Source organism: Neolamprologus brichardi, chromosome 10, assembly GCF_056152115.1.
Source record: "Neolamprologus brichardi isolate AB-2024 chromosome 10, ASM5615211v1, whole genome shotgun sequence".
Classification (NCBI taxonomy): domain Eukaryota; kingdom Metazoa; phylum Chordata; class Actinopteri; order Cichliformes; family Cichlidae; genus Neolamprologus; species Neolamprologus brichardi.
Window position 1 is genome coordinate 33485408 of NC_142113.1, and position 22192 is coordinate 33507599.

The 22192-nt window shown below is 44.5% G+C and overlaps 3 protein-coding genes across 6 annotated transcripts; 2 read left to right on the forward strand and 1 right to left on the reverse strand.

Annotated features, from left to right (window-relative positions):
- The first annotated feature begins 442 nt into the window (after positions 1–442).
- On the forward strand, positions 443–2547 carry med31 (mediator complex subunit 31). Its single transcript, XM_006785171.3, has 4 exons — positions 443–707; positions 1513–1587; positions 1668–1764; positions 1875–2547. Exons 1-4 carry the CDS (start codon positions 698–700, stop codon positions 2089–2091), a joined length of 399 nt encoding a protein of 132 aa, XP_006785234.1. The 5' UTR covers positions 443–697; the 3' UTR covers positions 2092–2547.
- A 393-nt stretch (positions 2548–2940) lies between these two features.
- Positions 2941–11345, forward strand: unm_sa30652 (un-named sa30652). Of its 4 annotated transcripts, none has more exons than XM_035905258.2 (9): positions 2941–3110; positions 4528–4758; positions 5007–5145; positions 5792–5937; positions 6515–6567; positions 7533–7657; positions 7995–8102; positions 8976–9185; positions 9335–11345. In XM_035905258.2, the coding sequence occupies exons 1-9, from the start codon at positions 3028–3030 to the stop codon at positions 9644–9646; spliced, it is 1407 nt and encodes a 468-aa protein (XP_035761151.2). In that variant the 5' UTR covers positions 2941–3027; the 3' UTR covers positions 9647–11345. The 4 variants fall into 4 exon arrangements, with proteins under 4 accessions (XP_035761151.2, XP_035761153.2, XP_006785235.2 ...); XM_035905260.2 differs by having other exon boundaries at positions 4533–4758; XM_006785172.3 differs by lacking the exon at positions 2941–3110 and adding an exon at positions 3489–3754.
- Positions 11346–14993: 3648 nt separating this feature from the next.
- Positions 14994–17422, reverse strand: LOC102791768 (P2Y purinoceptor 3-like). The gene is made up of 2 exons (XM_087847603.1): positions 16953–17422; positions 14994–15903 (listed from the first exon to the last, which is right to left on the reverse strand). Exons 1-2 carry the CDS (start codon positions 17393–17395, stop codon positions 14994–14996), a joined length of 1353 nt encoding a protein of 450 aa, XP_087703729.1. The 5' UTR covers positions 17396–17422.
- Between the last annotated feature and the right edge of the window lie 4770 nt (positions 17423–22192).

Here is a 22192-nt window from a genome sequence, read left to right on the forward strand (position 1 = left end):
CTTTGTATAAAAACATTTTAAAAGTCAGTTTAATCTCAAAATTCACTGTTAAATCCAAAACACACCAGATAAAGAAAAGCGAACAGTTCAGTCTAACACAGTGACCCATTAAACGTCTGTAAAACTGTGCAGTTCTGAAACGTAACTTTAACCTCAGCCAAACCGATTCTCTCAGTTGTAAATAAAACAGCGACGTAAACGTGACCCGACAGACAGACCTGAGTGAATCAAGTCCAGCGTTTAACACTGAGAGCTCAAACTCAGCTGAGGTTTCAAAGCTGTGATTGGACATCAGCCGCTGATGAAGCTGGTTGGGCTTTAAAGTGTATAAAGTGCTCTGTAGGGAAACGAGCTCCAGCAGCTCTGCGCTCAGGAAACAAACTATATTTACTTTTCTTGTGCAGAAAACTGGCGTCCCATATCTGTGGGAGTCTGAAGGCGCTTATCTTTTGCCTGCTGTTGCCTCCCTCTTGAGGCCGAACAACGAACAGCAGGCAGCGTAAAGCGACGTGGATGTCGCGAAGGCGGCGGAAGTTTAACGTTTTACGTTTTAGTGTGCACTCGTTTGATGGCGGCGATTAAACCTGAAAAGGGCAAAACCCGGCTTTCTGTTCTTATTTGTGCTTTTTAAGTTTTTATACGGTTTATCTGACGTTTAAGTCCTTCATCTACATACTGCTGCCTTCAGGCTGTAGCCATGGAAACAGGTTTGTAGCGGATTGTTTGGTCAATGCTAATCTGCTAGGCTAATATTTCCTGTAAGACAGAACGCCATAAATAAATCCGTAAGTTTTACTTTGTTGGCTTTAAAAGCGTGTCTGTGAGCAGCTGGTGGTATTTACGTCTGCTCCGTCTGGTTTTTCTACTTTGACAACGAAGCATTTCGCAAACAGACAAAGCGGCGTTAAATTGAATGGAGTCTGGCGGCGCTGGGATTACGAGTTTTATTTAAGGGAGTTAAAGGAAGTAAATGTTCTGGTTGTTTTCAAATGTAATTGAATGTGTTGTTAAAGACGTTGGTACACTCACGATTAGCTTCAAGTCAGGCTGCAGAGTGTCGGCCTTTTCTGTCCTGATCACAACGTCCCAAGAAATTATTGAGATTAACAACAAACCTGATTTATCAGCTAAAGTGAGTGTGTTTGAAGAGGACCTGGCATCGACTCTGAAGACTCCGAGACTCGCTCTTTAATTCGGCTCGCAATAATTCATCCTTATATTAAATTTAATTTCCGAGCTGCCTGTTTAAAGTTTTCAGGTTGAATTAAAACAATGTGCCTCTAAATTGCTTTTTTTTTTAACGGAATCTGGTATAAAAACATGCGTTCTCGTGGGTGTGTTACGTTGGCGTGTGTGTAGTATGGATTAAATCCTTCCAGACATTATTGATGTTTAGATTTACTGTAATTAAATAATAAAGTTAAAAGCATGTGCTCCTGATGATCTCAGGATAATCTGTGTTGTGGGTTTGAATGTCGTGTTACTGATTAACTCGTGTGCTTCCCGCTGCAGACGAGCAGGCCAGGAACCGTTTCCAGTTGGAGCTCGAGTTCGTCCAGTGTTTGGCGAATCCCAACTACCTGAACTGTGAGTGACTCTGTGATCAGAAACTCGCAGCTTCACATTTGCCAAAGTTTAACGAAGGTTTTGTGTGTTTGTGTTTCCAGTTCTGGCTCAGAGAGGCATCCTGAGGGACCGATCCTTCATCAACTACCTGAAGTACCTGCTGTACTGGAAGGAGCCTGAGTATGCCAAGTTCCTCAAGTACGGCGACATGTTTGATTCTTGGTTTAGATGATTTTCTCTTTGAGGATAAAGTTGTGATGTTTGTAAACCCTTCTGTCAGCTGACCTCTGTGACTCCGCCCCCTGCAGGTACCCCCACTGCCTGCACATGCTGGAGCTGCTGCAGTACGAGCACTTCAGGAAGGAGCTGGTGAACGCTCAGTGCGCCAAGTTCATCGACGAGCAGCAGCTGCTGCACTGGCAGCACTACTCACGAAAACGCATGCGGCTGCAGCAGGCGCTCGCTGAGCAAACGCAGGCGCAGCCACAGACGGCCCCGCCGCACGGCAATGCCGCCGCAAAATGACGACGGAGTTGGAGCGCTGCTGGGATACCGAGGTTATTTCTCCATTCACGTGGACATTAAAGACCGCGGGGGAGGAACTGAGGTGGGAGCTGATCAGCTGATGGGAAGCATCAGCTTTGAACTTCCTGTTGGGATTTTCAAGCTAAAATTTCTCCTGGATTTATGGATGTGACTATTTCCTGGAACTTGTCAGCCCTATGGTCTCAGCAGGAACAGACTGAAAACGAAAAGACAGCAGAGGTTTTCATTTAAGGTCCCGCTGCTCAGCTGCAGAGCGAGCTCCTGCCTGATGGGGGCGTGCTTTTATCTGCGGCGATCACCTGAGTGTGGCTGAAGTGTTCTGGGTGAGGGAAGTGGCTCGGCCTGTTTTCATCCTTTGTTCTAATAAAATGTTTGAAATGTGAAGAGTTTGTTTCTGTTTGCGTGTTGATTAAACCAATAAAGTTATGCAGGCTTTCTTTGTGTTAGTCGGCTCAATAACAACAATGACCCTCCTCCTTATCCTAACCACTTTTCCTTGACCTGAAATATCCTGACGTGAGGGAAAGGTGGGAGGAGACTCTTAGAGGAGGTGCTCTGATGCAGGTCACATGAACAAGATCTCACTTCATCACAAAGAGCTTTTCTGTCAGAGCAAAGTTTCCCTCCATCGTCACTTCTACAGCAGAGCATTAAACAGTGATTCAGTGAGGGTGGCTCATGATGTGCATTTAAAGAGGAAACTCAATATTTCTTTTCTATTTTTAGATCCTGTTAGATTTAGATCCCGAAAACAGATCCGGTGGAAAAGAGCAGAGCAACAAGACAAAGCATCCCAAAGCAGCCTTGAGCACAGACAGAGAGAGAGAGAGAGAGCCCTCCTGGACCCTCTGTTTGTTGACTGAGGGTGCGTTGTTACCTGCTGCTCTCACCTGTAAGAGTGTAAGCGCTGTGTTTATGACAGGACATCTAAAGCAGCGGGAACCAAAACAGATGAACCGAGGACTGATCAGTGAGGAGTGCAAACACCATTCTCAGAGGTCAGCTGACTGATACAGCTAACAAACATTTTATTATAAAATTAACTTCAAAAGAAACCCGGACATGTAGTTTTAGTCATTTTTGTTAAATACTGACACGACAAGCAGCCGTAATAGGATGGTTAATACTGTAAAACCTAAACTATCATCGAACTATTTTTTCAAAATAATAAAGTCCGTTTATTTAAAAACAGGAAGCGTTGATCGGAGGACTGTACAGCTAAAATAAATACACAAATAGTTCGATAGATAAATAAAATACCAGCAATAAAATGTAACAGAGGGAACAGAATCATAATAATACATCTGAGTAAAGTAAATCCACTCAGGAAACTAAATGAAGCTAAAATGTTTTGAAAATAGAATAAAATAAAATATTATTTTTGCCGTATTCTGGCGCTAAACGTCCTTATCTGCTTTTATTATGAAGGACTCCGGAAGTTTTTTTGATTACGTTAGCGGAAGACACGGGACCGTTTTCTCCGTAACACCAGGGCCGTTGTGCGGTAACCGAGCGGTGTTGAGACGTGAGTCGTGCCTCGGTACCTGGATGGACGCCCAGCGGCTCAGTTAGCTAACGTTTGAGCGATGTTTTCGCTGATTTCCGCGGACACCGGGACGGGAAACGATTGAGCGGGACGACGGTAACTCCTTGTTTCTTCATCATCACTGATTAATCGGTGTTTTGCTTAAAAGTGCCGACTTTAATGTAGCAACGGAGCGATCTGCTCTGACAGGTAGACTTAAAAAGTTTGTGGCCGCCTGGTGTGGGCATGCGCAGTTTGCAATATGGGGTTGAATAAACGTGATTTATGAAACTGTGGCTGAGTTAGCTTGTTAGCATTCTGATAAGGGAATTCATATTTGCTCATCTGTGAAGTGTGGAGGAGCGGATCTAATGGCTCAGACTGTAAAGTGGCAGCCTGCAGGTCCAAGTCCAGGCTGGGTTCAACTGTACTGAACGCTGTTAGAGTCACAGCGTCACCTTTGACCTTTAAACTCACATAACTTTTATCCTTTGACTCGAACAAAATAATCAGACTATACAGAGCTTCAGTTCCGCTAGTTTTAACTCCTGCCTCTTTATGCCAGTTTTCTTCTGATTGGCTGCCCCTCATAAACAGAATATTTAATCAGCAGGTGGGCGGGGCTTCTTCTGGAGAGCAAAGCCAAAACCAGCAAAATGATCATTTTGATGCTCGGAAATATTTCACATTAATCAGTCATCACCTAGTTATCCATCTGTGCTGTGGCTGTGTTTTATGTGAGCACGTAGCACTGGAACATAGATCTACAACAGGAAGTGAGGTGGAGCAGATCAGCACGCACTGTATTCACACAGCATGCATGCTCGTTATTAGCTGTTTACTCACTGTGATAACCAGACCTCATCTCGCGTTTGTGTCTCCGTGCTCAGTTCAGGTGGAGTCACCAGCACAGACCCGATGTTGCAGCGGGTGGCGGTGGTCGGTGCCGGAGCAGCCGGACTCTGCGCGGCCAGGCACATCCTGTCCCGTTCAGGCCGCTTCGCTCCTCCGGTGGTGTTCGAGCTCTCTGAAAACGTAGGCGGCACCTGGTGTTACGACGAACATGTTGGAAAGCTTGATAACGGGCTGCCGGTGCACAGCAGCATGTACAGAGACCTCAGGTAGGCTCACCTGTCTGCACACCATCGATGGGCTCGCTGCGAGGGCCGGCTCCACTTTATGTTGTAAAGTCGTCCTTAACGCTTCAATCCTGACTCAACTAAAGCCGAAAGTCAGTTGTTTCTGGTGCTTTCCTGTGGGCTCGTTCTCTCTGCAGTCTCCTACATCGACATGAACACGAGAGAAAGGCTGAGCTACAGTGAAGTTTCCTTTCTGTCCTCACAGTTAATGTTTTCTGATATTCCGACAGGACCAACCTGCCCAAGGAGGTGATGATGTTCCCGGACTTCCCCTTTGAACCCCAGCTTAGCAGCTTCCTGCCCCATCAGGAGGTCCAGAGGTACCTGGAGAGCTACTGCCAGAGCCACGGCATCCGGCCTCACATCCGGGTGAGTCGCCCGGGATTCTTCTGAGTCAGATTTAACCGGCTGGCTGTCATAACAGTCTGTGATGTCATGAAGGGTCCAGGTGGCTGCTTTGTGATACATGCAGACTTTACGATTCAGTTAAAATCTTTATTGATGGCAGCATTTTTTATTTAATGCCCTTCGAGTGCAGAAAGGAAAATATCGACTCAGTGATGTTTTATTCCTTTCTTTGTTTTGTTGTAGAGTCTTTACAGTATAAAGCGCCTGGAGGCAGCTGTTGTTTTAAATAACATTGATTGGATTGAAAAATGTCTGCATCTGTAAAAAGTGTGGAGTTTGTGGGAAAGACCACAGCGGTGACCATCGAGATGTTAACTCCGAGCCACAGTCTGAAGCGAGGCTCCAACCAGCTCGACTGCTTCTTGTATTTAACCAAGAGGTTCTAATATGACTAAACTGCTCTCTAGTATAAAGCCAATACCTGAGTACCTGCCACAGGTGTGGACTCCAGGATCATCAGAGATTTGGAGACGATTTCAGCTCCGTCAATAAAAATCTGCTCGCCTTGAATTGTCTAAGAGATCTGATTTGTCTCAAATATGATACAATACAAAAGTAAACCTCCCGCGGCGCCACTTTCACTCCTCACTGTGACTCTTTTTGTCAGTTCAACATCGTTGTGGAAAGCGTGAAGCCTGTCAATGTGACGACAGAGGGCGAGGTGGAGGAGAGGACGGCGTGGGAAGTGACCTCATCGGATTCTTCAGGTCATCAGAAAACTGAGACGTTTGACTCCGTCTTCGTCTGCTCGGGGTGAGATCACAGACTGCGTTCTGTCTAATGACCAGCAGGGGGCGATGGCAAATAAAAGTAATAGTGCAGAAACCTATGAATCTGGTTCTGTGACCAACACTTTGCCGATGAGTTGATGGTTTCAGACGTAGTTTAAAGTTTCATTAAATCAAAGGTTAAACTACAGCGTCTCATTGGCTAATGAGCCGTAACACCTGGTCAGTGTGTGGCTGCGATTCAACATATTTGCATTCACTAATTATTCCAGAGAGGAACTTTAATACGATGTCTTTAAATGTTGACATTTACAAATAAAAGTGTGAATCTTGTGAAGTCGATTTTGTGTTTTGGAGAAAGAAAATGATTTTATTCAAAAGCAGAAAGTTACAAAATGTGTATTAAAGCTCTTAATTTGAAGGTGAGCATTTTATTTTGAAATGACTCTGTAGGCTGTATAAAGCAACTAGCTGCCTGTTTCTCAGCTTTACTTCAGAATAAAAGCCTCTGCCTCCTGCTGCCACTTGAGGGCGCCAAAGCTCTGAGTTCACCTGCTTCAGCGGCTCTTATTATTTTGACTCTTATTTTGTCTGTTTTAAAGGCACTACTCAGACCCTCACATCCCACTCATACCAGGCATCGAGAACTTTAAAGGTAAAACAAACATTTATGCCTTCATAAAAAAAAAAAAGCTTTTACAACAAGCAAGTATTTTAATGAAAAGTTCCTGATATGATAGAAATTTGTTTTTATGAGGAGATTGAATGAATGCAGTGAACTGGACTTCTGGACACCAAAGAAGTTTGAATGAAAGCTCAACAGGCAGCTCAGCCAAGTCAGAGTCAGAGAGACTTTATTTATCCCCAAGGGGCAATTAAGATAGATGCCCTGCCGACCGTACATACAATGCACAAACATCACATTGGGGAGACGGGTCAGGCTAGGTAGCACTGGCCGGTCGACCCCATGAGCAGCCACCCGAACCGAAACCATGGAAAATGCACAACATGAGGAAAGACGAGGAGAACAAAAGAACTCCTCCAGAGAACAGAAAAAAACACCTCAACACTCGAATCAGCACATCTCACAACATAAAGACATGAGCTTCGAAGGCGTTTGGAGGTGAGTGTAGGTCTGCATCAGTGTACATGTGTGTGTGTTCAGCTGGGAGAAAGTGTCCCTTCACCCAGTTAGGCAAAAGTCAGCAATCTTCGGTCAACGCGTGACCTTGAATGAGGAGGAAGAGTCACAACAGCTGTTTTGTTATCTAACGGAGAGTTGTGTTATTTCAGCTTTTGCCTTGAGCGTCCAGCTGGCGCCAGGGGGGCCGCATCAGATGAAGATGGTAGTTGTTGTGGTTAGTGCGAACAAACTGCTTCCAGTTTTACAGTTGGTCTAACGTCCATCACTGGTCACCAGGTCTCTTAATTCTCGTTGTTCTTCTCCATACTGCATTTAATAAACAGTCTTGAGTATTCGCAGCCCCGCCCATCGTCTATCATGTCGGCCAGCCTTGTGGGGCAACTTTTGCCCCGCCTACTCTGGAACAACTGTCACCGCTGCACAGAGCGTCCCTCCCAGTGATCCATTCTAGAAGCAGTGTGCCTCTCTGTGTGCAGGGAAAGTGCTCCACAGTCACTCGTATCGATTCGCGGAGCCGTTTGCGGGTCAGTCGGTGGTCGTTCTGGGAGCCAAAGCATCAGGTCTGGATATTTCCCTCGAGTTGGCGGCTGTGGGTGCCCAGGTAACAACTAACATCTGCATGCAGATGTATTATTTTTATTATTATTATCTTTATTTCTTGCATATTTTAGTTGACGAGGTGGGCACCAGTGGGTTCCTCCTCTGATGGGAGGAAGGTGCCAGGTGATAGACAGAGGGTGCATGTTCCTACATTTGTATTAACTGTTTGACAAAGCCACAGGGAGCCTCTGGAGGAAGGGGAGCGAGAGCAAAGACGTATAATTGTGTCTTTAACCCTAACCCTAACTGCAGCCTGGGACGAGCAGCGAGTGCAGAAAGCGTGTGACGGAGCTTTAGACTCACGGTAATTTGCGTGTTTTTCTTTCTTCATCTCACAGGTGACTCTGAGTCACCGCCGCCCTCGGATCACGTTCCCTCTGCCTGATGGGATTCAACAGTCCAGCTCAGTAGAGGCCGTCGAGGACGACGGCAGAATTCGCTTCCAGGTGACTGACCTCAACTGTATTAATCCTCCACTGCAGGAAGTCCACCTGATACAGTGGCTTGCGAAAGTATTCGGCCCCCCAGCTCAGTCAGATTAGATGGACAGCGTTTGTGAACAGCAGTTTTCAGATCTTACCACAGATTCTCGATTGGATTTAGATCTGGACTTTGACTGGGCCGTTCTAACACATGGATATGTTTTGTTTTAAACCATCCCATTGTTGCCCTGGCTTTATGTTCAGGGTCGTTGTCCTGCTGGAAGCTGAAGCTCCGCCCCAGCCTCAAGTCTTTTGCAGACTCCAAGAGGTTTTCTTCCAAGATCGCCCTGTATTTGGCTCCATCCATCTTCCCATCAACTCTGACCAGCTTCCCTGTCCCTGCTGCAGAGAAGCCCCCCCAGAGCATGATGCTGCCACCACCATGTTTGACAGTGGGGATGGTGTGTTCAGAGTGATGTGCAGTGTTAGTTTTCCACACACAGCGTTTTGCATGTTGGTCTCATGTGACCAGAGCAGCTTCTTCCACATGTTTGCTGTGACCCCCACACGGCTTGTGGCAAACTGCAAACAGGACTTCTTATGGTTTTCTGTTAAGGGGCTGAATAATTACACACACCCCACTTTGCAGTGATTTATTTCAAAAAAATGTTTGGAGTCATGTCTGATTTTCGTTCCACTTCTCACGTGTTCACCACTTTGTGTTGGTCTTTCACCTGGAATTCCAATAACATTGATTCATGTTTGTGGCTGTAATGTGACAAAATGTGGGAAAGTTCAAGGGGGCCGAATACTTTTGCAAGCCACTGTATATAATAAAGTTCAAGCAGACGCCTCCTGTGATTGGTTGGTTGTATTTGACGCTGTGATGGGTTCCAGGACGGCTCGGTGACGGAGGCGGATGTCCTGATGTTCTGCACCGGGTATAACTTCAGGTTTCCGTTCTTGGACGCAGCCCAGCTGGGTCTGGACATCCAGGACCAGATGATGTCGCCTCTGTACCGCTTTCTGGTGCCACCCGCCTTCCCCTCGCTCTTTTTCATCGGCATCTGCAAGATCATCTGCCCCTTCCCCAACTTCAACTGCCAGGTGAGCGGCAGTGTCCCATCATACCCACTGTTCTCCACTGCAGCCGCCCAGTGTAGACTTTCTGAGAAGCAGAGCGGACTCACTCTGGTTTGAATGCCGTTTGTTAGGTAGCTTCGGTTGTCAGGTTTGTTTGTCTTCTGTCGCTGCAGGTGCAGTTCGCCCTGGCCGTGTTGGAGGGCTTGGTCACGTTACCCCCTCGAGTTCAGATGGAGGATGAGGTCCGGCGGGAGCTGCAGGAGAAGCTGGAGCGGGGAGTCCAGCATCGCCACCTGCTGATCTTGGACCAGGATCAGTGGGAGTACTGCAACACACTGGCTCGCACCGCTGGCTTCCCACTGCTGCCTACGGTCACACGCAGCCTGTATGAGGAGGTGTGGCGGCAGCGACAGATTCACCCCAAAAACTACCGGAAGCTTAATTACAGGCTGATCAGCGACTTGGAGTGGGAGCTGATCAATTAATCGGTGAAGGGCAGGTGTGCCGATGTCAGACTGTACCTGAGAGGCCTGCTCCCCTCTCAGGTACAGTCTTCAAATTTACTGCACTTGCTTAGATTGAGGACTTCCACCCTCATCCGTAATTATACTTTATTAAACTGATTAGCCAATGAAAACCTTTTATATTTAAACCCCTGCTGCATCTAATAAAGGCTAATAAGTCATCAAACCAAAATACATCGACACATCACTTAAAAGCAGCAGCATTGAACAAGCAAAGTTTATAGGATGCACAAATCTCGGACGAGCCCCCAGTTTAGCTCAGAACACAAAGAGTGGTCTCAAAAACCACCTTACAAATATTCGAATGCTTCAACTTTTGTGCTTACTGTGTGATAAATGTTCTCGCCGGCTAAAGCCGCTGTTAAAAACACACCTCAGAATTTTATTGATCTAAAAGTCCAAAGTATTTAATACATATTGATTTGTGAAGGCTGCTTTTACTCCCTGTGAGTCAGTGATGTAAACTGGTGTGACTCCAGAGCTGTCTGACTGGAGTTTATAACAATGGTGCTTTGCTTTTAGTTTTAATTACTATTATAAAGGACAGTCAGGAGTCGATTCAGCTGATTTTAAATGAGCTGATCAATCTGATTCTCAGGCCTTCAGGACTCATCTCACAGCATGAATCTGAATGTGTTTGCCCACAGTGACATTATCACTGACTGCACTTTATATGCTGAGATTTTGTTGTGATGAAGGTGTTTTGAAGCGAATGCTGGACGTCACTGTGTTTTTAATGGGCTGATCCCTGCAGCGATATCCTATGGATCAGGGCTGACGGGAACTCTCAAAGTGTAATCAGATTACTGTGAAATCATGGTTCCAGCTCCACAGAGGACCAAGCTTTGTAGATTTAATCACCTTCTTGTGCCACCATCTGCTGTGATTAGCAGAGCTGCCTCTAATAAACATTGTACACTCAAATCTACCTCAATCATTACAATAAACCTTCATTATTTCAAGGACAAAGACTCGCTAACTATATGCTTTAGCAAAAAGGAAAGTTTGAATCTTGAAAGTAGAGATAGTGTCTGTCTCCTGAATCCAAACTGGAAGCTGGTTCCACAGAAGAGGGGCCTGAAAACTGAAGGCTCTGCCTCCCATTCTACTTTTAAATACTCTAGGAACAACAAGTAGGCCTGCAGAGCGAGAGCGAAGTGCTCTAATAGGGTGATATGGTACTACAAGGTCATTAAGATAAGATGGGGACACTCACAGAGATGAGTCCGCTGTCAGAGGCCATAAGAGGATCATTTATAATCTTCACTGTTTCTGTGATAAGCTTTAAGTTTTTCTTTGGTAATTTAGTTCAATGAGTTCCTTAATTTTCTGATTTTTGTTGAAGATCTTGGGTGTAGTGAAGTTATGGAGGCACCACCCCCCTAATAAAATACCTTAATGTTGCATCAGCTCTTGTTTTTAGAGGAAAACTCACTATTTGTCGTCCATCTCGTCATTTTACTTGTTTGTTTTGGTTATTTTTAGTTTACTAAGTAATAAAAGTGTTCACTGTGTAAAACCTGACCTCTAGAGTGAAATCCGTGTTTGTTTAGTGTTAGCTCACCACACAAGCCGTAGTCGTGTTTTGTTTCCTTTCTAATCTTAAGGTTTCTTTCTCTCATGTTTACACAGCACGGCTCCTGTAAATAAACTTAATGAGTCCACACAGACTGTTTCCTGTGTCTCCAGAATAACTGTCTGCAGTTGGTGTAATATTAATTCTGTCTAGTAGATTTCCACTACACAGATATGCCCTAAGTGCAACTCAGGAATGCTCGTCCTGCCAGCGTGTCGGACAAAGAATCTAATTGTTAGGTCTGAGAAAGCCTGGTAAAGACGGCTCACCATATTAGTCAAAAATACACACACGTGTGTGTGTGTGTGTGTGTGTGTTGGAAAACACAAAACATGGCAGCATAGGAACAAGCTCTAAGTCCATGGAGGCTGGGGTCTGCCACACCAGACAAGACCCCGGCTGCATAACATAACAGCAAGATGCTAGCAGGCAGGGCATACATGGAACGCCATAACCAAGTGGCCGGCATAGTGTACAGGAACATCTGTGCCGAGTATAACCTGGAAGTCCCGAGGTCAAATTGGGAAACACCCCCTACAGTGGTGGAGAATGACGGAGCTAAGATCCTGTGGGACTTCCAGATACAGACGGACAAAATGGTGGTGGCTAACCAACCGGACATAGTGGTGGTAGACAAACAGAAGAAGACGGCTGTAGTGATCGATGTAGCGGTTCTGAATGACGGCAACATCAGGAAGAAGGAACACGAGAAGCTCGAGAAATACCAAGGGCTCAGAGAAGAGCTCGAGAGGATGTGGAGGGTGAAGGTAACGGTGGTCCCCGTGGTAATCGGAGCACTAGGAGAGTGACTCCAGCAGATCCCGGGAACAACATCGGAGATCTCTGTCCAGAAGAGCGCAGTCCTGGGAACAGCTAAGATACTGCGCAGGACCCTCAAGCTCCCAGGCCTCTGGAGAACCTAAAGACATGTTGAGGAGGTAGTTTATCCATTTAAATCAGCTGTGTTGGATCAAGGACACATCTGACACCTGCAGGACACCGGCCCTCGAGGCCTGGAGTTCAACACCTGTGTATTAACCTGTTATACAATAACAATAACAATGAAGGTGTGATTGGTTCATTTGATTTTGTTCCTTTCCTTTCTGTTTCCTGTCCTTTATTTAAACACAAATTGGTTTATATGTTATTATGACCCTGATGAGGGCCATAATAATGTTGTTCCTCTTTACCTTTAAGTGTTGCTGGAGTTCCTGCGGTGTTCGTTTCTCATGCACCTTAGAAGGTGAAGTTGTGCCAAAGATTTCTGTTGCTATTTAATCTGTGTACAAAAAAGATGTGAGTTTTTTTCCACTTTCTTCTGATTTTGGTGATCTGATGTATTTGCAGCACATTTGGAACATGAGTGAAGATGAACACAGAGGGAAACACGCTGCCTGGTGTCTGCTACAGTCAGTCCAGGCTCTGAACTCTGATTTAACCTTTGTTTCTCTGATGATAGTTTGAGGTTAACATTTGTTTACCAGTGAAAGCATAATTGCTTGATTATGTCTGAGATGTTTTGGAGACGTGTTCCTGTGCAGTGACACCGTTCAGTCACCAGTTTAGTATCCTGTCAGCCTCGGCTGGACTTTGTATGAAAGCTGATGTTTCACCAGAATCTAAAACTGAGTGTAATAAATAACAGTGATGACACGAATGCTGCTTAGTATTAGTTATTGTATGATGGTCAGCAGAAGCTCGGCTGATTTGTCTCTAAAAAAGCTGATTAAACATTTCTGAGCCTCACGTTAACCACAAACAAGGCCGCACAGAGAGCCGAGTTCAACAACCCACTTTAATCCAGACAAAGTCCCACAAACAGAGAAATGAGGTGTGGTATCACAGAGTGACCCAGGCTGGACAACAACATGACAGGAAGCTGCAGCGCGTGCCTCTGAAGGAGATCCATCCAACCAGCCGGGCCTGCACGGCTGCAGTCAGCAGGTACAAAAGTCCTCACAGCATAAAATCATAATAGTCACTTTAAAATGTTAATAACTCGTCAGTGCTGAAAACACAGCGTGTTTCTAAACGGGAAGTATTTCAGTTTGAGTAAAACGGACACAGAGCAGTTTCTACTGATTGGTCAGGACTCCCGTGTCCATGATCTGTATGCTTATTGTTTAAAATTCAACATATTTCACAGATATTTAACATGCAGCTTTAAGCAAATTTGGCCTTCAGCGGATTCAAATACAAGTACAAATATTTGTCTTCTCCGCCTTTTTTCTGAGAGATTTCCTTCTACAAATGTTCAGATTCCCCAAAGCACAACAGTGAAAACATTTCACAGAAGGTGAAGGTAGAGGCGGCATTTTCTGTCAGCTGTGATCGTTCGGCTGCAGTTTGAAACAATAGAAGAAGACGTTTATTTCACAAAATTACATAAAAAGGATTCATGTGTATTTTCAACATTGCAAACCCATCCATCTGTTTTTTTCTACTTATCCAAAGCAGCGCCGCTGTGGTCACAACCCTGTCCCAGCTGTCAAAGGTGACATGCACCTGGACAGGTGTAGCACGATGAGACAGCCGGGCACTGAACATACATGTGTTTGGACTGTCGAAGGAAGGCGGAAGGAGAAAGGCGCGAGCCGCCCTCCCTTCAAGCTTTGACGATGCAGCTGTGAATTGATGAAATTCTTGATTTATTCGTTAAAAGCAAAAAATTGTCCCTCCCTCTGTGAAGTGAAATGTTTCTGCTTTGTGAGTCAAAGAAATAAATACAATAAATAAAAACAGATTAATGCAGGTAGCTAATCGTTTCAGAATCATCCATACTGAGAGTATCGACGGGCAAATCAACATGGAAAAGCTCCTCTTAATGCACTTAAGGTAAATAGCCTACTATTTTAAAGAAAGGACCTCAACAATCGGATAATCTGATATCCTCGTGTTGGTGTTGTTCCCAGATCATCATGAAAATGTTGTTCCAGGTTCAACATTGCAAGTGACCAATCACATTGTTGTGACGTTATTCTTTTGCACGCCAACCCATTCGTGCATTTATGAAATTCCAGTGTTGCAAGGACAATATCAATTTTGCTTACCGTTTATCAAAAGGTAAGGGTTAGGGTTTGGGTCTGGGTTTGTTGATCGGCAGACAGAGGCGGTTTCTCGCAGCTTAAGTACAGTTTTTTGTTTTATGCCGGTTTTTCCCGAAGTCGCAAAAGTATGACATCACAACATTCTGATTGGTCACTTGCAATGTTGATCCTGGAACAACATTTTCATGATGATCTGGGAACAACACCAACACGACGATATCAGATCGTGCTCAACAATCAGATCATCCCATATAAGCACCACTTGGCAGTAGTGGGGAGGAACCAAGCTCACTTTGCTGCTGGTCATAAAATCAACAATTCAGCTCAAATCACTAAATTAAGAATAAATATATCAGAGTTTCTGTTAGACTGTTGGGACTTAACGATTTGACAGCTTTGTTTACAATTCAGTTACAGAATATTTGAAATAAACACCATCTCCTCCATCAGTTTGTCACTCTGTTTTCATTTTTACAAACAATTGCAGTATTCAGACTGACTGGTAACAACGTCTGGCCAGGTATCGCTGCAGTTTTTAAAAAGCTCTATGCTTTAACAAGTTGGAAATGCTTCTTCTTAAGAAATTACCAATGCCATGTGTGGTGCAATGAGGCGTCTGTAGACATCCTCAAATCAAAAGCAGCAATCCCACATGGCCTGTAACCCACTGAGGATCTATGGCATCCTAGAAGATAACTCTGGAGGACTTGGACTCGTTCTCTATGTGCACTTCCCTTTCAACCCTCTCGGCCACCTCGTGATCGTCTTCTCCCACTCCATCTCTTTTGAGGATCTTCAGCGGCCACCAGAGGGAGCCGTTCCGGCGGTCTCGATGGACGGTGCGTTCGGCTGGCCAGCAGCTGGGGCCACCTTTATCGCCCGTGAGGAAGTAGAGCAGAGCATTGAGCCATGCGTTGCAGGAGGCCAAAGGTCTGGTGACCTTGTAGCAGATGGAGACGGTCTTCATGGCATTGCAGCCGCCGAGCTGTCCCCGCCGCAGGAGCAGGAAGAGCGTGCGAGTCACATGGAAGGGTAGGAAGCAGAGTGCAAACAGCAGTGTGATAGTGACAATGGTTTTAATGGATTTCCGCCGGCGGCGGATGTAGTGTGAGTACTGTGAGCCAGAAATAGAGACGGAGGTTCTCTCGCGCCCTCGAACTCCTTCCACAGACCCGTCACCCACTGGTCCATCCTCGCCACCCTCTATTGAACTGGGAGGAGAGCGCAGGGTCTGAAATATTGTCCGGACCACATGGGAGTAGCACCAGGCAATGATGACAAAGGGCAGAAAGAAACCTAGAAGGTGGAGAACAATGCCATATGGGACGTAGTCTGCAAACTCCTTATCTATGGCATCATCCCAGCAGTTTATGTACTCCTCGCCGACCTGGTCTCCAGTTCTGTTCCCATAATCGCTCCCTTCTCCAGGCTCAACAGCCTCACCAGCTCTACGCCTCACGTATCCGGTCTGGGCGAACCTGAAGATGGGGCAGGTGAGAATGAAGACCACCACCCAAACTAATGCGCAGATCCCCTTCACCACCCGCTTACTTTCCAGTGTGATGGTCCTCATTGGATGACAGATCCCCAGATACCTGTGGAGAGACGACTAGTGGTCAGTTCAGTCCATCCGTTTAACCTCTGCTTATTCAGCATTTACACTGAGGTTCATATAAACTGTTTTTAGCCATGTGTCAAACAGAAATAACAGAAAACTCAGAAAGTCAAAAATCCATAGAAGAGTTGATCTGAAAGGAAACAGCTTCTCGTCTCAGTTCAGCACGTGATTACTAAAATATGAGCCAACCTTTCACATATATAGTACTTTTATGCAAATCTGACAACAACATATCAGGTGATCCCTCTAACAAACTAACAGATAAACCATACCTACCTTAGAGGTAGTGAGCTAATGGAGCAAATGAGAACTAGCCTTTATTTAGTATTGACTGATGACAATGATGTCAGGTTCAGATTATCAGGGGTCGAATTATCAGCTGAAGCTTACCCATTCAAACCTATTGAACAATTATGTGGCTCTTTAACAGAATGGCTTTTGGTTAGGTCGGCAGTTTATTTTGATCACAAGCTCTGAGGTCAAACCCATCAGCTCACCTGCTGCAAACATCCGATCAACTTCCGATGGGCTCAAAGATCAGAGGAATCTGATAGCTTGCTAATTTCCTGTTAGCCAGTCAAAGTTCAAATAGCAAAGATGAGAAATCCATCAAAAATTAACATTACCAGGAAATAATATGAGCAGTAATTATTTGTTTGTAGTGTCGGTGAAAGTGTGCTTCTGGTTATGAGCTGGAAACAAAGGGGGAGGAGCTGGATTTTACTAAACCAGTCTCATAATAACAACGATTACAAAACAATTTGATAAACAACAAAAAGCAGCAAGACGCCATCAAGCCGACTTTAACTTGAGCTTTAATGGCACCAACTGGAAATCTGCCACAACCAACTCTTAGTAAACTCTGAGAGTTGGTCGTGACATTAAATCCAAACAGTCACAAAACTTTCATTTATTTGTATTTATTGTGCAGATTTTCTGGTATTTTGGTTAAAGTTTAGACAACATTTATGCGGAAGATAAACTTTTACATTTTCATTTTGCTGCACTGTTTCTAGGCTGTCCTACCTGTGCACAGAGATGCAGGTAAGGAAGAAGATGGAGCAGTAGAGGTTGAAGTAGAACAGGAAGCGTACGAGGCGGCACATGAAGTCCCCAAACACCCAGCAGTCCCTCAGCACATAGCTTGCCACCAGGAAGGGCAGAGACAGGCCGTACATCAGGTCAGTGGTGGCCAAGTTCACCATATAGATCAGTGAAGTGTTCCAACGACGTCCATGATGGCAGCAGGAGCGCAGGAGCACCACTGAGTTGAGGGTAAGGCTGAAAAGGAAGGTCAGCGAGTAGCAGACGGGTAGGAAGACATATTTGTAGGATTCATCGATACTGCATGAAGGCAGAGGGAGTGGCGAGGTGTGCGAGGTGCCTGACGTGTTGAGATGGTTGCTCGCCACAACTGCCGCCAGCAAGCTGATGTCTGGGGTGATACTTGAGGTTTGACTCAACCCCATGATGAACCGCTGAGGCTATTTGTGGCAGAAGAGGATTCGTTCAGGCTTGTCTGGCATCATCTCAGCTCCTTCCACTCTAGTCCTTAACTATAGTCTTCTTCAGGTGCTATCTATCTAGCCATCTATCCATCCTCGGTCTCGGCTCAATGTTGACTGATCCATGTCTCTGTGACAAGAGAGGGAAAGAGAGCAAAGAAAACACAGCCTTATTGCCTCATTATTCTCAGGAAAGGTTGTTCAGAATGTACCACCAACGTTATGCTGATGAAGACTCTGTCTCGCTCAATTAGCCCCTCAATCATTAATGAAACTTTCCAGACCATTCGTACAGCAGGCTGGTGGTCTGTTCTATGTTGGTCAGGTTTTTTTAAAGCCCGTGTCACAATAACTGAAGAAGTGTGGGTCAAGACGCCCCTTGCAAAGCTGCTCAAATGGCTGAGTCATGTATATTTATGATTAAAGTCAGTATACAGCAGGGTAGAAACTCAGCTGTGAGCTCTACTTTGAATTTATTTACTGCACATTATAGTGGCTACGTATAAAAACACAAAGTCTCTGAGAGGAAGCAGCTGAAGTACAGGGTGTTATTTTTAGAGTATATTCCATGTTTATTAGTTGAGCTATTAATGGTTCCACGTGCAGATTGTTCTTTAACCTCTGAGCAGCGATCAGAGTGTCAGTGCACATCAACTGTGTAAAATGGTCAAATATAAATCTTAGAAAAGAAGAAGTGTGAGGTCAAAATAGAAGTAAGTGACTTGATTACGAGCTAACATATGAAGACGTTTAGTGTGTTGCACCAGCACAAACTTGGTTTTGGTGAGATTGACAATATTATGTGTTAGAGGTGGGAACTGACTCTGTTAGATATGATATCCAAACTATAGAGAGAAGAATACTTCAATCACGCACACAGTTGGATTTACTAACTTTTGCAACACCTGTTTTATTGCTATTTGCAGGGATATTCAACGCCGGAAACAAGCTCGATGTGATGGCAGTTATTGCTGTGTGGAGGCGTTGCAGAGATTAAAGACTGTGTGTTAGAAGACTGAGACATTTCTCCATTGGATTCAATTTAATTGGAAAGCCAGACAACAACGTGATAAAAAAGTAAACCGTCCCATTCTCACTTTTCTCAGCGAGTCACACAACACCAGCAACAGAACTTCTTCCAGCTCTTCACTTTTTGATATCAGTTTTTTCCAACCTACTGTAGCAGGAATCTGACAGCCTTTGTTTCCATTTGCCTGGTCCCAAATATGGTCGATGTGACTGACGAGAAGAGTTCAGAGGTGTGTGTCTTTCCGGGCACGCCCTTTAGCCGGTTAAGCAGGATTCCCATCTCTGGAGTAATTAACAGAACACATGTATTTTTAATTGTCCCATGTAAAACTGAGTGTGGGTTGTGTAATAAGAAGCACACACACTCAGTTAATGTGCAAATAGTCTCTGAATCCATAAACATTATGTACATTATTACAACACTGTAGCAATGATCCAGGGTCTGTTCACAAAGTCTTCATTTTCCAGAATAACAAACATTTTAAAAACCTGCAGGATAGAAAGCACGGAGATGGTTGGCCTTCAGATGAGTCCACAGTATTTCACGTGTGGCTTGTTGAGCCACCGATTTTTGCTAAACCAGATGCTGCATGTTAGATTTGTGTTCTCATAAGTAAATATATTAATTTATCTTATTTTGTAAAAGACGTTTTCTGATTGTCATCTTATTTTGGAAATTATTTTATTTTGGTTGCCTAGGTAACCATCTAATGTTTGTACTACTCTGTGTAATGACTTATGTGACTTATGCGAAATCTCTGTGGGCAAGGGCAACTCAAGGGCATAATCTTAGCTATGGTGGCCACAGTAGGGCAAACAGCTGTTCGTCTGTAGTAAGTGTGGCTGTCAGTCTGCTGTTTACCTCACCTCTCAGTATATGGCCACATCTAATTACCCTGGAAGAGGCTGTAAAAGTTGTGAAAGCAGCCTGATAAGAGCCGTAAAGACAGTAAAGCTCACTTCTGTACAAGGACAATAATACCGAGGTGAATTGTAGAGAACATCCTTAACTTTTTTTTATCAGTGTGCTGCTGTTAGCCTCCACTAGCTGCTGTTAGCCTCTGTTAGCTGCTCTTAGCCTCTGTTAGATTCCACTGACCTTTGTTAGCTGCTGTTAGCCTCTGTTAGATTCCACTGACCTTTGTTAGCTGCTGTTAGCCTCTGTTAGATTCCACTGACCTTTGTTAGCTGCTGTTAGCCTCTGTTAGATTCCACTGACCTTTGTTAGCGGCTTTTAGCCTCTGTTAGCCTCTTTTAGTGCTATTTTTTTTTTGCTGGTGTTGCTTGCTGTTCACTACTTTTAGCCTCTGTTAGCTGCAGTTAGTCTGTGTTATCTGCTGTAATTCTCTGTTAGCTGCTTTTAGCCATATTAGTAAAAGTAATAATGAACTATAAACTTTGCAGCCAGTGTTTAGCCACATATTTTAAAGCATGAACGGGTAGAACAGCAATCTCCATGTTGGCTGCTTTTTCAGAATACAAAATTACAAACTAGTCTGTGCATTCATATGCTGCATGCACAATCTATGCATGCAGCCAGGACTGCTGAGCAGCTAGAAACCTCCATCAAACCAGAACAGGACAGCGTTCCTCTGTGAGTCCAGCAGCTGCTGTTAGCTCTCAAACGTTTACAGACTGATGCACAGTGGAAACATGAGTCTGTTCCAACGTTTTACAGATGTGTTGCTGCCATTACATCTTTCATAAACTTTTTATGTTTTCTTTGTTCTGTTGTGAGTAAAATATGGGTTTACCAGCTTTGCAATCATTGCATTTATTTGTTATTTACACAAAGTTTATTGGGGTTATATTGTTTTTTTATTCTTCTTTATAATTAAAAGAAGGAAATGTAAGTTGCTGTCATTATAATTGAATGAAGGGTCTTTATAATTTATCACTCTCGTTATGATCCGTTATAGCAATCATTCATTACTAAGTGAGCAAACACACCATCACAGAGGATTAAATCCAGTCTGTATGTTTGTGGACTCACCTGTGATGGTATTAACTGACAGCAGCTGTCAGCTGGTGCCTGATTTCCATGAAGACATTCCTGGTTCACGGACATTTTAGGGTGCGTTTGAAAGATTTGAAGCGAGTCTGGCCTGAAATTGATTCTGTTTCTAGTACTTCATCTACCGAGCATCAGTGGATCAGAGCTCCCACCTTCAGCCACCCTCTTCCTCATCCCTGTCGTCCTTTGAGCTTCCACCTCCGGCTTTTTTTGGTAGACTTGTGGTTAAGAAGTCTCTGTTTCAGGCCCAAAGGGTCTCTCTGGGTCTCTCTCCTGACCTTCAGCTTCTCTGTAAATAATTGATCAGTGTTCATTCAGCCACAACTGCAGGAATGAAACCCAATACAGGGACTGCAGCGGGCGAGGAGGAAGAGGAGGAGGAGGTGCTCACAGCGCCAATGATTTTACACGAGCAGCCGAATAATTCAGAGTAGACATAAAATATTTTAGTGTCTCAAGTTTAAATGTTGATGCCACCCAATATTTGTTGAATTTATTAGGATGTTTTAATGTCTTTACTTTTTATTGCTGATTGAATGAAGCATTTGGGTGCTAGATATACAAATTAGCTCGACACCAACTCTCCTGTAATTTTGATGAACTGTCCTCCACACGACCCGAGATAAAATCAGCCACACATTTCAAAGCTCCTCGCCTTCTACAAGCAGCCAGAAAGTCAAAAGTTCATAAATCCTCAGAGTCTACACGCTCAAAGGAATTAAAATAATTTGATCAGAGTGGACTTTAAAAAGCTTCTCGTGTGGAAGCAGATAGGATCACTCACCTTCTCCTCCGGAGGAGATCCTGAAGCTTTCAGCTCCTCGCTCTGCCTCCAGTTATCTGAGGCTTTAATTAGAGAGAAAAGTGAATGGATCCGCCCCTCCTCCTCCAACCCGTCCGCTCTCTTCCCTCCATCATCACCACCATCAGCTCTGATTCATACAGTAAATACTAAATAAACAGAGAGCTGAGCGGCAGACCGAACACTATCAGCTGTGTGATCAAACACGGGATCAGTGTTCAAACAGAGGTCTCCTCATTCCTGTCACATCCCCTCCTCCTGTTAAACACGGCCGAAGTTTCTAACACTGAGCTCACTGTGTGACAGTTTATCTCAGTTTTTTCTTCTCCCAGATCTCTGTGATGTCATAGTAAGGAAATACTTCTAATATAGTCATCTCAGACCGAAGATGTGTGGGCTGGAGCTCGAAACAGCAGCTCCACATCGAACAACCGATGCACTGATCCAGGATCTGACAACACAAGCTGTCTGCTCCCATCACCACCAAGTCTTTGATTCGTTTTTTGGGAAGAAGTGGAGCCAGGATTATTATGACCTGCGAATCCCAGAACAAAAATAATAATCATAATAATGTTGTTTTCTTTTTACATTACCTGATCCAACCTAACTATAAACTCTATGAATAATAGGAGTGATAAGAACCAAGAACCAAGATGTTTAGGGCTGCATACAATAGCCTGAAGTTAAAAAACCAAATTTATCCTGCAGGTGTTTATGTGTCTAAAACAGGGGTGGAACTCCAGGCCGGTCCTCAGGTTTTAATAATAATGGATTGGATTTATATAGCGCTTTTCAAGGCACCCAAAGCACTTTACAATACCACTATTCATTCACTCTCACATTCACACACTGGTGGAGGCAGCTACAGTTGTAGCCACAGCTGCCCTGGGGCAGACTGACAGAAGCGAGGCTGCCA